This window comes from Sebastes umbrosus, chromosome 21 (genome assembly GCF_015220745.1).
Source record: "Sebastes umbrosus isolate fSebUmb1 chromosome 21, fSebUmb1.pri, whole genome shotgun sequence".
Lineage (NCBI taxonomy): Eukaryota > Metazoa > Chordata > Actinopteri > Perciformes > Sebastidae > Sebastes > Sebastes umbrosus.
The window spans coordinates 906,196-922,079 of NC_051289.1; the positions used below are offsets into that span (position 1 = coordinate 906,196).

The 15,884-nt window shown below is 42.5% G+C and overlaps 2 protein-coding genes and 1 long non-coding RNA gene across 4 annotated transcripts in view; all 3 read left to right on the top strand.

The window, feature by feature from the left end:
• Positions 1-1,210, top strand: part of fars2 (phenylalanyl-tRNA synthetase 2, mitochondrial) — a 76,204-nt gene extending 74,994 nt beyond the window's left edge. The window contains 1 exon segment of the mRNA XM_037757671.1: positions 412-1,210. Coding sequence (XP_037613599.1) covers positions 412-550 — 139 coding nt within the window. The 3' untranslated portion in view covers positions 551-1,210.
• Positions 1-15,884, top strand: part of LOC119480982 (NACHT, LRR and PYD domains-containing protein 12-like) — a 705,305-nt gene that overhangs the window by 516,586 nt on the left and 172,835 nt on the right. The window lies entirely within an intron of this gene.
• The window catches only part of LOC119481003, a 31,832-nt gene continuing 19,332 nt past the window's right edge, over positions 3,385-15,884 (top strand). For both annotated transcript variants that reach the window (XR_005205050.1, XR_005205049.1), the window contains exons 1-4: positions 3,385-3,583; positions 13,020-13,102; positions 13,474-13,568; positions 15,545-15,590. This is a non-coding gene — a long non-coding RNA (uncharacterized LOC119481003). The remainder of the gene's footprint in view (positions 3,584-13,019; positions 13,103-13,473; positions 13,569-15,544; positions 15,591-15,884) is intronic.

Sequence of the window (15,884 nt, forward strand, 5' to 3'; positions counted from 1 at the left end):
GGAAGAGGAGTACGAAAAAAAAGTCCGAACATGTCAAAAAATTGCACAAAAAATGTCAGAAAACTAAAAAAAAAAAAAAGTCTGAAAAAAGTCTGAAGAAAGGCATAAGAAATGTGAAAATGAAGTGAAAGATGGTAATGAAGGGAGGAAAGGAGGAGGAGGAGGAGGAGAGTAGAAAGAGGGGAAAGAAGAGAGGAAGAGAAGAGGAGGACAGGATGAGAAAAGTGAAAGAGTGTGAAGAAGGGAGGATAGGAGGAGGAGAAGGAGGTGAAGATGGTGCTAAAGGGAACCTTGTTGGTTGGAGGTTTGATTTAATGAAACAGTTCAGAAAATAACTTTAAAAAGAGGAAACTGAAGAAAGACAAACTAACTTCTCTTCTCTCTCTCTCTCTCTCTCTCTCTCTCTCTCAGGACCGGCAGGCGGAGTCAGTGTTACCGCATCACCTACCGCCACATGGAGCGAACTCTGACCCAGCAGGAGGTCCGACTCGTCCACGAGCAGATCGAACGCACCGCCGAGACGGAGCTGGGCGTGCAGGGCAGATACTGACACACAAATACACACACGCTGTAAACACACACTCGTACACACACTGTAAACACACACTCGTACACACACACTGTAAACACACACTCGTACACACACACTGTAAACACACACTCGTACACTCGGGGCTGTGAAGCAGCGGCGTCACGTCCTCGTGGCTGTGATACTTCATATTTGGCTGCAGGGGAAACGTGTTGACTTTGATTCCGACGTCTGTACGTCTTCCTCTCTCCTGTGTTTTCTCCTCTTCAGTCCAAATTTGACGTGTGTCATCTTTAATTTCCTAAAACATCATGTGTGCGTGCGTTCGTGTGTGTGTGTTGAGTCGCCGGCCACGCACCGCCGCTTCAAACCACCACGACGTGTCGATTCAGATTTTGTGACGGCAGCCGATCCTCAGCAGCTGTTGTGTTACTGATCACAGAGCAGAGAGAAGGAATGTTCTGTCTTTGTTTGAGCACGTTAATCTCCACACTCTGCTAAAGGGAAAGCTGGTTTCCAGCACATCCAGAGTGTTTACCAATTCTTGTAGTTTTAGTTATTATCATGTTATATTCATCAAGTTAAATTGAGTCAGACTGGGAAAGAAACACGAGCAGTTTATCTAGAGAGGCCTGAATAAAATCCAAAAAATGGTTTAATAAATTTCACCAAAAAAAGTCTGAAAAATGGCAGAAAAAAAGTTCAAGTAAAGTCCTAAAATTGTCCAAAAATATCAGAAAAATGTCCCAAAAATGGCCAAAAAAAAGTTTGACAAATGGCCGAAAAATGACAGAAAAAAGGAGATGATGACAGAAATACAATTATAAAAATAACTAATAATTCATCACTTTTATTATCTTCTAATCCACCCATGCTGTCAGCCTGTACCGTGGTGGATGTATTAACGTCTCTGTTCCCAAACAACCGGCTGTCGGCCAGTAGCTAGTAGTGCTAGTAGCTAGTAGTGCTAGTAGCATGACATCATCAGAGTTTAATGGAGTTAAAGAGAAAGAAATAAATAGTTATAATAGTGTGCATATTTATAATAGTTTTATTGTTCAACACAGGACATTAAAGACAGTAGAGACACAGTAGAGACATAATTTAGTTCTTCTTTGTAGTCGGACGTTTCACTGCCGTCCGGTAGTCGCTTTCAGTCCAAAATGGCGGAAGCTCTGCTCTGCTGCTGGGTAATATACGTTCTTTGTCAGAACTCACAAAGTTTCAGAAACGTTCCCCTGAAGACGTCGCGTCTCATCGGTAGTCATTCAAATTAACTTGATACGTTAACGAGCTAAACGAAACCTCAACAGCATCGACACGTCTTCTGCTTCTGTAAAGTCTGAATCTGAAATCTGAAGTTACTCTCAAGAGGAGGAAACACAGCTTTCACAGATTCTTTATTGATAACAGTTAATCAGCTGAATAAAGACTCGAGACACAAACAATCACACCAGTTCCTTTATAACTGTGAAAAGAGAATGTCTGCCGCTGAAACTGAAGCTGTTTGTGTGTTGAGGTTGTTTTCTGACGGGTTTGTATCTTTAGATTTGAACATTAAAACTGTTTCTCACATGCTTCTCCCATTTGTCTTATTATTGTTTCCATTGACTTCACAAGAACAACTGCTGATGAAGTCAATGGAAACTAACTGAATCTGGATTAACGTCTTATTTAACATGAAGATGAGACGATTAAAATGAAACAAATAAAAGTCATTTCTTGTAATAACTGAGCAAACTCCATCTTCTCAGGAAGCCTGTGAGATGTGGTTGAAAGCTCTGGAAAACATGAGTGAAGGTTTTATAATCAGTAAATATAATTTGACAGTGTGTTTAACAATAAGACCAGCTAGCTATCAAACCATCAGTGTGTTCCAATCCGCGTACTTCTGTACTTCCTATTTGAGTGCATAAGTGCGTTCACACTGTGAAGTACGGTAAAATGCAGAGCACTCTAAGTACCTGGATGTTGAACTCAAAACGGTCAGATGGCTGAGTGTGGAACGCTGAACACTTTCCACACTCAGCTGTCTCCATCTTGGCTGCGTAGCGGAAGAGGCGCGACCACGACCGCTATTCAAACGTGTGAAAATGGCGGCAGATGATGCGGGAGCTGAACAACGTACCTTATAGATGTCAGTTATAACGTTTCACGTCTACTCATTGATTTCATTGTCTGTGTATTCTGGATCAACAAAGCAGGCACGTATGTTGGCAGGTAGTGGACGGGTAAAACCTGAAGGAGGCAGCAGCAACACAAAGGATGCCCGCTGCCGTAAAACCCCGAAGAAGAAGAAGAAGATGAAGATATGTTTGGCGGGTAGCGAGCCGCGGTCATTAAGTAAGTACGCCGCAGAGTATTCGGTTGCATAGCTAGCTAGCGTTCTCCAGCCGTCTCGTCCTCCTGCAGTCGTCTCCAGCGGCGTAGGGGTCTAATCTGCTCCCGTTGGTTCATGTGAACGTTCTCAACTACCTCTGGTGAACCTGGAGAGTGAGTGACGGCACATGTTGAGACAAACTAGGATTCTCTTCAGACGTTGTTAAAGAAACAAGCCAACAATAGTTGCTAGCCAGCGTTAGCTAACGTGTTCAGAGATGTATTCTGCCTCCACTAAACCCGTCACCATGGTTACCAACACGTCACCATGGTTACCAACGGAGAAGAGGTGGATAATACATATTAGAATGTGAAATCTGCATCCAGATAACTTTGAATGATTCATGTGCTCATTTGACTTTAAACTCAGGTTCAAACTAATCCAGTCAACTTGTTCTTTCACTACATTTAAAACCAAACTAAAAAGAATTTACAGAACAAAAAAAAAAAAGAAAAGTCTTCTTTTGCATCCCGGCCTGAAAACCGGAGACGCAGAAGAGAGAGTGTGATGTTATTTATTGGACTGTAACCATGGAGCTGTTGCCGGGGAACAAACCATCGCCAACAAAAGGGTGGATTCATCCATTCACCAAGCGGAGAGCAAAAGGAGGAGGAGGAGGAGGAGGTATTCGATTTGAGACGACCCTACCCCGCTGAAATACACGCACTACTCAAGTAAGTACAGCGTGCACGCAGTGCACTACATTGAAGTGTACTTCAGGAAGTACGTGGACTGGAACACACTTCATGTCAAATCTTGATTAGCATAACTTGATTAACTGCCGCTGGAGACGACTGCAGGAGGAGGAGACGGCTAGCTAGTTAACTCTCCTCGCGGTGAAGTCGTCTCCTAGCGGCGAGGAGTGAGGCAGAGGGACCGTGACCCGGCGCCGTCCTCTGTTGGACTCATTTCCTGTAGCGTGGAGCCGTCCGACCAGCGGGCTGGAGGCCAACGGCAGCGCTGTAGAGATAAACTGAGGGCGTATAGATCTGTGGATGTCTATAGTTAACTCTCCTTCAGTAAAGTCAGTCACAAAGAGAGACAGACGATATCAGAGAAGCGTTTCAGAGACGGAGAGAAAGGGTTGCTAATAGTTTAGCCTTCTGCTAACAGCAGCTAACGGCTCACGGCTGCTGTTTTAGATGTGTAACTTTAGCCCACTGCTAGCGTTAGTTAGCCTCCAGTCTTTCCTTTGTTTAGCCTCCAGATAACACCGTGACGTCATCGTACGGATACGAACGGAAAACACGTCACAAACATCAACAGAAAACGTAACTTACAAAACAAAACAACGGTCAACAACTTAAAAAACGGTCTCGAACACGCGTCACTAACTCACCGTAGCATTTATACGCGGATGTGTTTACGTCGCAGTCAGTACAGGATACATGTCGTACAAAAGACACGTAGAAATCAAGAAAGGCGTAGTTATTGCACGTATTATCGTGGCATCTATACGCCTCTCCGTGTGAACGGGCTGGTTAAACACAGGTTTAATTTTAATATCACTTTACAATAAATCTGATCGTTGGACACACAACGTCCTCGTCTCCGTCCACACATCACACACACACACATACACACACACACACACACACACACACACACACCTGTGGAAATGTCACACACACACACACACACGGGCGTCCAAATGCCACTCTGTCAGTTATTCTCTGCCAGTGTTGAGGCATTAAATGGCTTCGCCTGTCATTCCAGTCAGCCATGCAGTGAATTCTGGGAGCTCTTGTGTAGTGAGTTTTTACACACATGCACGCGCACACACACACACACACACACACACACACACACACACACACACATACACGCACACACTAATTTGAATACAGCTCATTAGAAAATACACTCCTACTCTCTCACACATAATAACCAGACAGCGCTCTGTCAGTGTGCTGAGACGATATGCTGGCTTAGGCTGCTGCTACGATCATACACACCGCCATACTGGAGCTTCACACACACACACGCACACACACACACGCACACACACACACACTCACACACGCACGCACGCACACACACGCACACACACAGATGCCACCCTGCCAATCATGCGGAGGGAGGCTGTCTGCCTCCGATGGCGCTGCTCGTCACTCCGGTCGAGTTAAAGCTGAGCTCTGACAGTTTGAGGCCATGCTTACAGTTTGGACTCACAGTAAATACACACTTGAATATTTAATCACTGGGACTGTTTTTAGATTCCAGATGCTTAAAAAGAAGAAAAAAACTATCGATGATACGACGGGAAGGTTTTTCATTTAGATGCAAAGTCGAAGCCTTAAAAACAAAAGTAAAAGTGTTTTAATGAGAAAGGTAAAGCTGAGCACTTTAAGGTAATTTAATAATATTAAAAATGATAATTTTATTCACAATCAAAATTCACAAATTGGTTTCTAGAAGTTGGAAAATAAGACGACAATTTAAAGGAGCTTTTACTAAAGTAAATATGTAGTCTATATATTATATTATGTAGTCCAAGTTTAACGCCACTAATTTCTTTAATGCATTAACGCAACTTGTGATTTTTAGGTTGTAGCGGCTCAGTTTTAAAGCTAGAGTGAAGATACTGGTGTCATATGAAACTATAAACCTGATGAATCCATCGGTACCAACCATGTCATACTAGCTGGTCATGAAGGAGGTTAAATAACGCTACAAACTGTCAACTGTCATGTCCATTTTCAAAGGGGTCCCTTGACCTCTGACCTCCAGATCAGTGAATGTAAATGGGTTCTATGGGTACCCACGAGTCTCCCCTTTACAGACATGCCCACTTTATGATCATCACATGCAGTTTTATGCTAAATGCAGTACCTGTGAGGGTTTCTGGACGATATCTGTCATTGTTTTGTGTTGTTCATTGATTTACAATAATAAATATATACATATATTTACATAAAGCAGCATATTAGTCCACTCCCATGTTGATAAGAGGACTAAATACTGGACTAATCTCCTTTAAGGTACATTTAGAACGGATAAAAAATGTGATCTGATATGCCGAACTACGTCAACCGTGATAAATCCAGCCCGTTCGCACGAAAAGCCGTGTAAATGCTATCCGCGTATACTGTAAGTGTTTATGTATATATATGTAGTGTACTTGAGTACTGTAATGTATATTATACAGCGGTATACGTACTGTAAACACGTAGTCTATATATAGAAGTGTATAAAGCGTTTGTTCAGTGTGACGTTGAACAGCAGAATGACTCTTCTGTCCTTCAGACGTCACACTGGGACCCAGAGGTAGATTACTTTAAAGACACCTTCACACCTTGTGACACACACACACACACACACACACACACACACACAGAGAGAGAGAGTCACATTCACACACATGTATTCGTCTCTCTGTGTCTCAGGTGGAGGTCCTGGGAGGGTTACTACCCTCCAGTGTGTCTGCTCACAATTGATTGGATCAGGTACAGAGACACAATGTGACCTCTGCTGGAAACAGACTGACTGAGACTGAGTCCACTTTCATTCTCTGAACACAGACTGGTGTGTCCAAGACGGCATCAGACATCTGTCTCTCACACAGATCGCTTCAGGCTGATTCAATGATCATTCAGATGTCATGTTTAAACTGATATAGATCTTACTTTGTTTCCGTTTATTTAGAATATTTTAAAGCAGATTCAAGGACCTTTCAGGCAGATTCAAGGACCTTTCAGGCAGATTCAAGGACCTTTCAGGCTGATTCAAGGCCATTTCAGACATTATGTTTAAACTGAGAGAGATCTGACTTTGTTTCTGTTTGATTCGAATGTTTTAAGGCTGATTCAAGGACCTTTCCGGTTGATTCAATGATATTCCAGGCTGATTCAATGGACATTCAGATGTCATGTTTAACTTTGATTGATCTGACTTTGTTTCTGTTTGGTGAAAATATTTTAAGGCTGATTCAAGGATAATTCAGACATCATGTTCAAACTGAGAGAGATTTGACTTTGTTTCTGTTTGGTTAGAACATTTTAAGGCAGATTCAAGGATATTCCGGGCTGATTCAATGACCATTCAGACATCATGTTCAAACTGAGAGAGATTTGAGCATGTTACTGTTTGTTTAGAATATTTTAAGGCAGATTCAAGGATATATCAGGATTGTCAAGACGATCTGAAAGGGTATTTCAGATGTTTCTGGGACTTTTTAAGGATGTTTCAGGCAGATTTAAGGACATTTCTTCTTCTTTTCCCTGATTCAAGGATGTCACGGGGAGATTTATACACGTTAAATGGAAACCTGAGGAGGTTTCAGAAAGATTCAATGATGCTTAAAGACGTTTTCAATGCTTCAGAACTGCTTGTAGTTGTTTGAGTGAGATTAAAAGATGTTTGAGGTAAATTCAAGGATAATTCAGGCAGATTTAAGGTTTTGTTTCCGGCGATTCAGAAAGATTGAATGAATTCTTCAGATGTTTCCAGAGGTTTAATGATGTCTCCGGTAGATCTGAGCACGTCTATCATTGGAAACATCAGTGACGATGATTGACATTTCATCCCTTGAGACATCAATCAGAACGGCTAACAGGTCGATCGCCTCTCATGTTTTAAATCTGACCAATCGATTTCTCTGAAACTATCCGCTGAAATCAGCTCCTGAATGAATCTGAGGTGAGGATGGATTATTTCATATCGAGCCGGCTGCTGAGCACGTTTCATTCTCAGCGGATGATTTCTGAAGTGAAGGAACTCTGTGCTGCTGAAGAGAAACAGGACTCCGGTCCGTCGTCTCAACAGTGGATCTCTTTTCATGTTTCTACTCTATCGACTTCCCCCAGTGCATGCTGGGATTTGTGCATAAACTGACTGACTGACTGGCTGAATAAACTCTCACAGCTCGGATGCAGCAGCAGAAAGACTCAGTGTGTGTGAATTATTCCAGCCAGGACACGTCACACACTGTTCGTAGTTACAGAAACATCTGCCTTCAACATTTACATCCTAATGAAACTCACACACACACACACACACACACACACACACACACTACGTACGGTGTGTGAAGAGAAGGAACTTCTGCTTTGAGTTATAACAGTATTCCTCGCCATAGTGTGACTGACTCGCACGGCGTACGGCTAAACGTTTCCGTGCAGAACTCACGCTTGTGAGCTCATTACGTGCATTACGTGCATTAATCTACATACAGTGTATTCAGCGTGTTCTGAACCGTGACGGTTCGGCATGAATATACGTTCTCATTCCAACTCCTCACGTTATTTTCAGCATCAAAACCTCTTTAGTCTGAAAGTAAGTTAGGTAAGTTACGTAACAAAACAGTGATACTTGAGGCAGGTTTCCACCGGGACTTTTAGTCCCTGGAACTACCTTTCTAGGAACTAAAAGGTTCCTTCAGTGCGCTGTTGTCTGCGTTTCCACTGCTGTCTAAAGACCCGCGAAGATTAGGCAACTTAAGTACGATAGTTACTTTACAAATAAATCCACGTTGACTTCTGGTCAACGCCGGTCTCCTGAGTGAAAGTCCTGTGTTTGCTCAACACGTTTTCATCCCAACACGTCACGTACCGCCGCTTTGTCGCGCTTATTTCAAATTTGTGTAATTTTTTTTGTGATGGTCAGTGAAATCAATTCGTATGTAATCCACGTAATCGTGAACCAGGAAGTATAAAGAGCGGCGAACGCAGCGTAGGGGAGGAGGTCGGGGTCAAAAAACACCAGACTTTCTCCAGGAGACCGACGTTCATGTCCCGTATGAAACCAGATGTTAACGTTGATTTATTTGTCACGTAACGTCCGTACTTAAGTAACGCCACTTCCAGTGTTATTTTAATCCAAACTGCAATCTTTTCCTAAACCTAACTAAGTAGTTTTTGTCACGTTTTTGTCACGTAACGTCCGTACTCAAGTAACGCCACTTCCGGAGTTATTCTAACCCAAATCGCGATCTTTTCCTAAACCTAACTAAGTCGTTTTTTTCACGTAACTTCCGTTCTTAGGTTACGGCACTTCGGTGGTTATTTTAACCCAAACCACGATCTTTTCCTAAAGCTATCTAAGTATTTTTTGTCACGTAACTTCCGTACTTAAGTTACGACACTTCCAGTGTAGATTTAACCCAAACTAAGTAGTTTTATTTTGAAAGGATTGGAGTGTAAATTGACACGTGCGTCACGTGTTGCTGGATAAAAAACACAAATAATCCGTTGTTGTCTCGATAAAGATAAACTGCATATTGGAGCTGTGCGTTGCATCATCTTATCCAGCCAATCAGAGTCAGACAGGAAGTGGTCGTCCATCAAACTTCCTGATGCTCTCAAAGGGCAGACCGCCTGCCAGATGTGTTGTTTGATGACGTTACTTCCTGTTTCAAAGCTGATCTCCGACACGTCTGATCCTCCCTGCAGGAGCAGATGTGAAAACATCGTCTTCTCCTGGTTTCATCGTCTCCCGGTTCCTCTGACAGGAAGACAGTTTGAACATCTGACAGGAAGAACGAGTCTTTGTGTGATTCTCATGTCCTCCTTTAGTCTCCACGTCTTTCCGTCTCCATTCTCAGTTCTCCAGCTGTTGTGATGACACCAGACACCCTCGCAGCTCGCGCCACATCTGTCAGAGGTATAAATATCCTATCTGTCTGTACAACTACAGAACGACGCTTACCTGAGAAACGTGTCGATGCAGTGATGCTGACGCGGAGACAAGATGAAGGCTCGTCCTGCAACAAAGCAAAAGACCTTAACGGGAAAAAGTTAACGGGATAATAACGCGTTAACTCAAATTGCGATTTTTAGGTTGTAGCTCAGTTTTAAAGCTAGAGTGACAATACTGGTATCATATGAAACTCTAAAACCTGATGAATCCATCGGTACCAACCATGTCATACTAGCTGGTAGTGAAGGAGGTTAAATAACGCTCCAAACTTGCGCTACATTTTGACGAGGAAAAACTATCATGGTCGTTTTCAAAGGGGTCCCTTGACCGCTGACCTCTGACCTCCAGATATGTGAACATTTGAGGGTTTTCTCTGAAAAAAGTCCCAAAAAATGTCCGAAAAATGTAAAAAAAAAAAAAAAGTCCGAAAATTTTCAAAAAAAAAGTCCAAAAATGGTCCCAAAAAATGTCCAAAAAATTGTCCGAAAAAATGTCCGAAAAATGTAAAAAAAAAAAAGTCAGAAAATTGTCAAAAAAAAATTTGTCCCAAAAAAGTCCCAAAAAATGTCCGAAAAATGTAAAAAAAAAATCAAAAAAGTCTGAAAATTGACAAAAAAAAAAAAAGTCAGAAAATTGTCAAAAAATGTTAGAAACAGAGTCCCAAAAATGTAAAAAAAAAAGGTCTGAAACAAAGACAGAAGAAAAGTCGGATACTGGTATCATAGCAAACTCTAAAACCTGATGAATCCATCGGTACCATCCATGTCATACTAGCTTGTAGTGAAGGAGGTTAAATAACGCTCCAAACTTACACTAAATTTTGGTGAGGAAAAACTGTCATGGTCGTTTTTCAAAGGGGTCCCTTGACCTCTGACCTCCAGATATGTGGAGTCTCCCCTTTACAGACATTTGCTCCGACGTTCCACCGAAGCTCCACAAACTGCCGTGACAGCTAGCTCTAAAAATAACTTCTTGTTATCATATTTGCTCCGTGTCTACCCGCTGCTGCTGTAAGTTAAATACCGTAGTACTTCTTCCAGTAACCGCCGTGTTCCCCCACCCCGCCACCCCCTGAATAAGGCTGATACTACTCCAAGTCTTTTTTCTCTCCCGGGTTATTTTCAGAGGAATGAATTGTCGACGGTTTCAGTCACGATGAATATGAAGCCCCCCCGATGCCCCCACTGTGTGTGTGTGTGTTGGAAGGTTCTGACTTGATCTTTACAAATCCACTAAATGCATTCATCCACACACCCACACCACGTCTCCAGCCTCTGATGGTGTGTGTGGAGGGTGAGCGACTACACCCATCTGTCACCCTCCTACTCCTCCTCCTCCTTCGTCGCCTCCATACGAGACAATAAGAACTCAAAGTGTCTGGGATGACGAATAGGAAGCAAACAGACGAAAAGAGACAAATATGGAGGCCCAGCTTTACTGGAGAGTTTAATGTGGCAGAACCAATAAATCTAATAAAATAGAAATATTCATCAGATCCACCCGTTTGATCCCACAAGAGAAATGTGGTTTTACGCTCAGGCAATAAAACGACAACACATGATAAATACTGCAAATATGGAGCACAACACAAGCTCATAACTAATACAGTAAAGAGAAACCATTTACAGCTGGACAATATCAAACGTCATCATACGGAGCGGCTGCAGGTCGGAAACACCACCATTCACAACACCAGCAGGTTATCTGGGTTTTCGGCCGTCTTCATCTTGGTTTTTGTCCGTTGCTCGTTCGTTTCGTTGTTGCCGTCACAACTAGATCCAGGTTGACGTTACCCTTTAAGGATGCTGGATGCTTTTGGGATCTTTATTTGAATCCTACTTTTCCTTTAAGTAACCAGAGTGGGTGATATGTAAAGGTAGACTGATACCGGATCATGCTTTGTATCCAAGATAACAATAAAATCCTATCTCTGGTCATGGAACCTGTCATGAGTAAAATGTTTAAAGACGTGAAGATGAAATCCTTCTGAAATCTCCTGAATGCAGCCGGAGAATCAGCTGTGCATGAGTTTAACTGACAGATGTGTTTGTGTGGGCAGCTGGACATTTACATTTTACAACAACAGACTCACTTCTTTATGAGGACGTGTTGGTTTTTGAATTAATGCGTTCTATTAAAGATCATTGAAAGTCGTATTCATTAAAGTGGCTGTGTGAACATCGGTAAAATAATTATGTTGATTTAAAAACAAGAAATAAAAACTCACTCTGACTGTCGGCGTTTCTCTGTCAGATCTGAAGACTTCAGTTTCTGGCGAGAGAAGATGGACGAAGAAGAGAAAACACATTTTCCTTTATGGTATAATATTTACCTTCAGGTCAGGTCAGAACTATTAGAATAATAAGGAGACAGGCCTGAGACAGATATGATGTCATCTGTGTGAATTTAAAGCGTCTGGTTCTGTATTGAAACTCAACAAAAGAAGTTGATATTTCGGAGAATGCAGCCGTTGATTCAGCTTGTTCTCAGCTGTGTTATTGTGACCTTGACTCTGGAACAAGGAGGCAGGGACACGGGCAGAACGCGGTCTTAAGGTACGGGGTAGGGACACACCCATACCACTGTTTATCAGACCGAGTACAAGTACTTTCATTTGGGTACTCTGCGATACTGAGTACCGATACAAGTACTTCTCTGTGTCTAAAGACCCTCGTTAACAGCCAGCTGGAGGGTGTGAGCGACACACAGCAGGCTGGGGAGTCCCGCATACGAGGCGGTGCGCCGCGACCGGCTTTAGGTCGGCGTGGAAAGGCTCGGGGCGAAGATGCTTCCTGGTGCCGTGGACAAAGTGTCACCGGGGCGGGGCTCGATCCTCGTAGAAGGCACCAGGGGTCTGCGGCGATGTCTAACGCACGCGCGAGTCAGAGGGTGCAAACAAAACCCCGTGGCGCAATGAAAGTGAGGGCCGATTGGCGGCCCCGCGGGGTCGGGCGCACCACCGGCCCGTCTCGCCCGCACCGTCGGGGAGGCAGAGCGTGAGCGCGTGCGATAGGACCCGAAAGATGGTGACGAGAGGTTAACGTCACGCTGCCGTAAAGTGGTATCGGAGCCGTTTTGCGAGTACGAGTACATGAGCACAGTATCGGATCCCTAGTATGTGGTATAACACATGCGCAGTGTAACTGAAGCTGCGGTCTTGCTTAGCGATTGGCTCAATTGGCATTAACGTGTTGATGAAGCGTGACCCGGCCTCCCTCAACGGGCCTTGCCACTGAAACAGGAAGCTGAAACACATTTTGAGCAGATTTAAACGGGATCTCCGTCGTGGGACTCCCGGCTGACTGTCGGAACAAACCGCTGTTTGAGACACTGAAAGGTGAGCTGAAAGGAGCACTGTTGTCATGGAAACGGGGTGCGTGATCTACCCGTGCAGAGGTTTGTTTTGTGCGTCTGAGGTCAGGCTGCCCTCAAACATCCAGGGACTCCGTCTTATTTATTTGATTGTCTCTGCAGGTTTCTGAAGGACGTTTGTGCTTCGCTTCACCAGCAGCTGAAAATGGACTCTCTGAACCGGCGTCGGGTCTCAGGAGTAATTGGTACGTCTCTGCTCGGGTCAGCATCCCCTCTGTGACCTTTAACCTCCCAATTAGTTGCTTGTAATCTTCAGCTGGAGTTTGTTCTGTCGAGCTTAACGGCTAAATGTCAGCGGTGACAGCGTGCTGCTGATAATGTGGTAAATGTTAGCCCCTGATGTGAACGGCGATGATCTAATGCAGTTGTCAGGACGGAGCGAGGCACCGGGGGGGAAAGTCATGTTTGAGTCAAATCATAGGCTCCGTTTTTAAAATGTCACGGGAGCTTTTTTATTTATTTATTTATTAACAAACTGCAGCGTTTTGGTTTTTGGAAAGCTTCAACATTTCAACCTGTCAGATTCCATCTGCGTGATACTGAGTCTGTCCTGCAGAGCAAAGAGAAGCAGGAGCAGCTTCATCCACGACTGAGATTAACCCTGAAACCGTCTGCAAATAGTGAGGGATGATGCTCAGAATAAAGGACCAGGTGATATATATATATATATATATATACACATACATCTATACAAAAATAGATCAATAAATAATTAAATGACTCGTTAAATAAATTCATATTCCAAAAATAATGTTAACAATAAATGTAGCCATTAATTAATCGATGAAATGTGACATAAATTGATAAATAAATAAACAGAAGAGTAAATAAATTAGGGAATTATTACAAAGATTAATAAATAAACAAGCAAATTAAAAAGTTAGTTAATTTAAGAGATAAAAATGTGAGATTAATTGTGGTTAACTATTTTAATTGATTGACAGCCCTAATAAGTATATAATAATATCATTTAAGACTTTTAGATTGAATCCAAAAGTCAAACTTTTATGCCATTTATCCCACTGAATAGTCCAACATTTCCTACTTCTGGTAAATGTAGAAAATTAAAAGGATTTCCATCAGATTTGACTAAATATTCCTCTGATTATTTAATACAGGTTGATGATAAATAACTGGATATAACAAGAAGGATTTTTTAAAATAATGTGACTGGGTTGAACTCATCAGCTGACTCGGCGTCTGATCTGACATCATCATGTTTAACCAGATGTTCATTCTGTCACCGTCTTCTCAGGAGTAACCAACATATGGACGCTCCCTAACTCCGTTAACATCTCATTAATGACGCTCCCTTAACGCCGTGCAAAAGCAAAAACGCACCATCAGACGGGAATCCCTGATTGGTTTATGGCTTCATTAATGTGTTCATAAACGCAGACGCTCCCTGAGAATCCACCGCTCATCCTGCTGCACGCAGACGCTCCCTGACTCGGTTTACCGCGGCCTGAGGGACGTACGCCTCGTAGACGGACGCTAACTGACTTATCACAGCTGTAATCTGATTACACGTAATGAGGATGTGGCTGTTATAAGTGTGTGAACAGGGAAACGTCACATGTGGAGAAACATCCTGCAGAGCTGCAGAGACGAAGAGGCGTACTGACGCTGTGACATCACTAGTGGGCGTGACCTTAACCACAGGAATGGTCTTCAGTTTGGTGTCCAGTTACTCTTTAATAAGCACGGGACGATAGGAAAAAGTCACTTTGATTCACAATATTATCCCGATAATCATCAAAAACATACTAAAACATGCTGGAATCACTGTAGCTCACATTTAGTGAATAAGTAACTTTATAAATATCTTTATTATCACAGATGGACTCTAGAGTTTAGTGAATATCCTTTATAGTGGAAAAACAGACAAGAAACAAGACTCAAAATGCCCAAAACGACTACAAAGAGACTCAAAAGACACAAAATGACTACAAAGAGACACAAAAGAGACTCAAAATTACTACAAAGAGACACAAAATGACTACAAAGAGACTCAAAGCGACTACAAAAAGAGACACAAAATGACTACAAAGAGACTCAAAAGACACAAAATTACTACAAAGAGACTCAAAACGGCTACAAAGAGACTCAAAAGACACAAAATGACTACAAAGAGACTCAAAAGACACAAAATTACTACAAAGAGACTCAAAACGGCTACAAAGAGACTCAAAAGACACAAAATGACTACAAAGAGACTCAAAAGACACAAAATTACTACAAAGAGACTCAAAACGGCTACAAAGAGACTCAAAAGACACAAAATGACTACAAAGAGACACAAAAGAGACTCAAAATTACTACAAAGAGACTCAAAACGGCTACAAAGAGACTCAAAAGACACAAAATGACTACAAAGAGACACAAAAGAGACTCAAAATTACTACAAAGAGACTCAAAACGGCTACAAAGAGACTCAAAAGACACAAAATGACTACAAAGAGACTCAAAGCGACTACAAAGAGTTGTATTAAATGGACTCAGTCTTTAGGTTTAACAGCTGTATTTTCATTTGAAAGAGTAAGAACACGTTGGGTGGTTTTATGGTTTTATTTCATGAACACTGACGGATTATTTGGGTTTATTATTTGGGTTTATTTTGTTCTCAGGCAGAAACAGGAGCAGCTGTTCACTGAGCTGACGACCTCCAACATGGTGAGCTGATGTTTCTACTTTACTTTCTCCCTTCTTCTTCCTCCTCCTCTCTTTTCCTCTTTCCTTCTTTCAGCTCCTTCATCCTTAAAGCCTCTCTCACATGATGTCTTTATTACACCTCCTCCTCCTCCTCCTCCTCTTCCTCCACATGTTACAGTCCTCACAGGCCTGCTGAGGGATGGAGAAGGTGTTGCACAGATGTTGCCTCTTCGTCTTCATCACGTGTTAGAGCGCTAATGATTCATACTTGTACAACTTTATAGGACTGCAGAGGGTATCCTCTAATATTGCTGC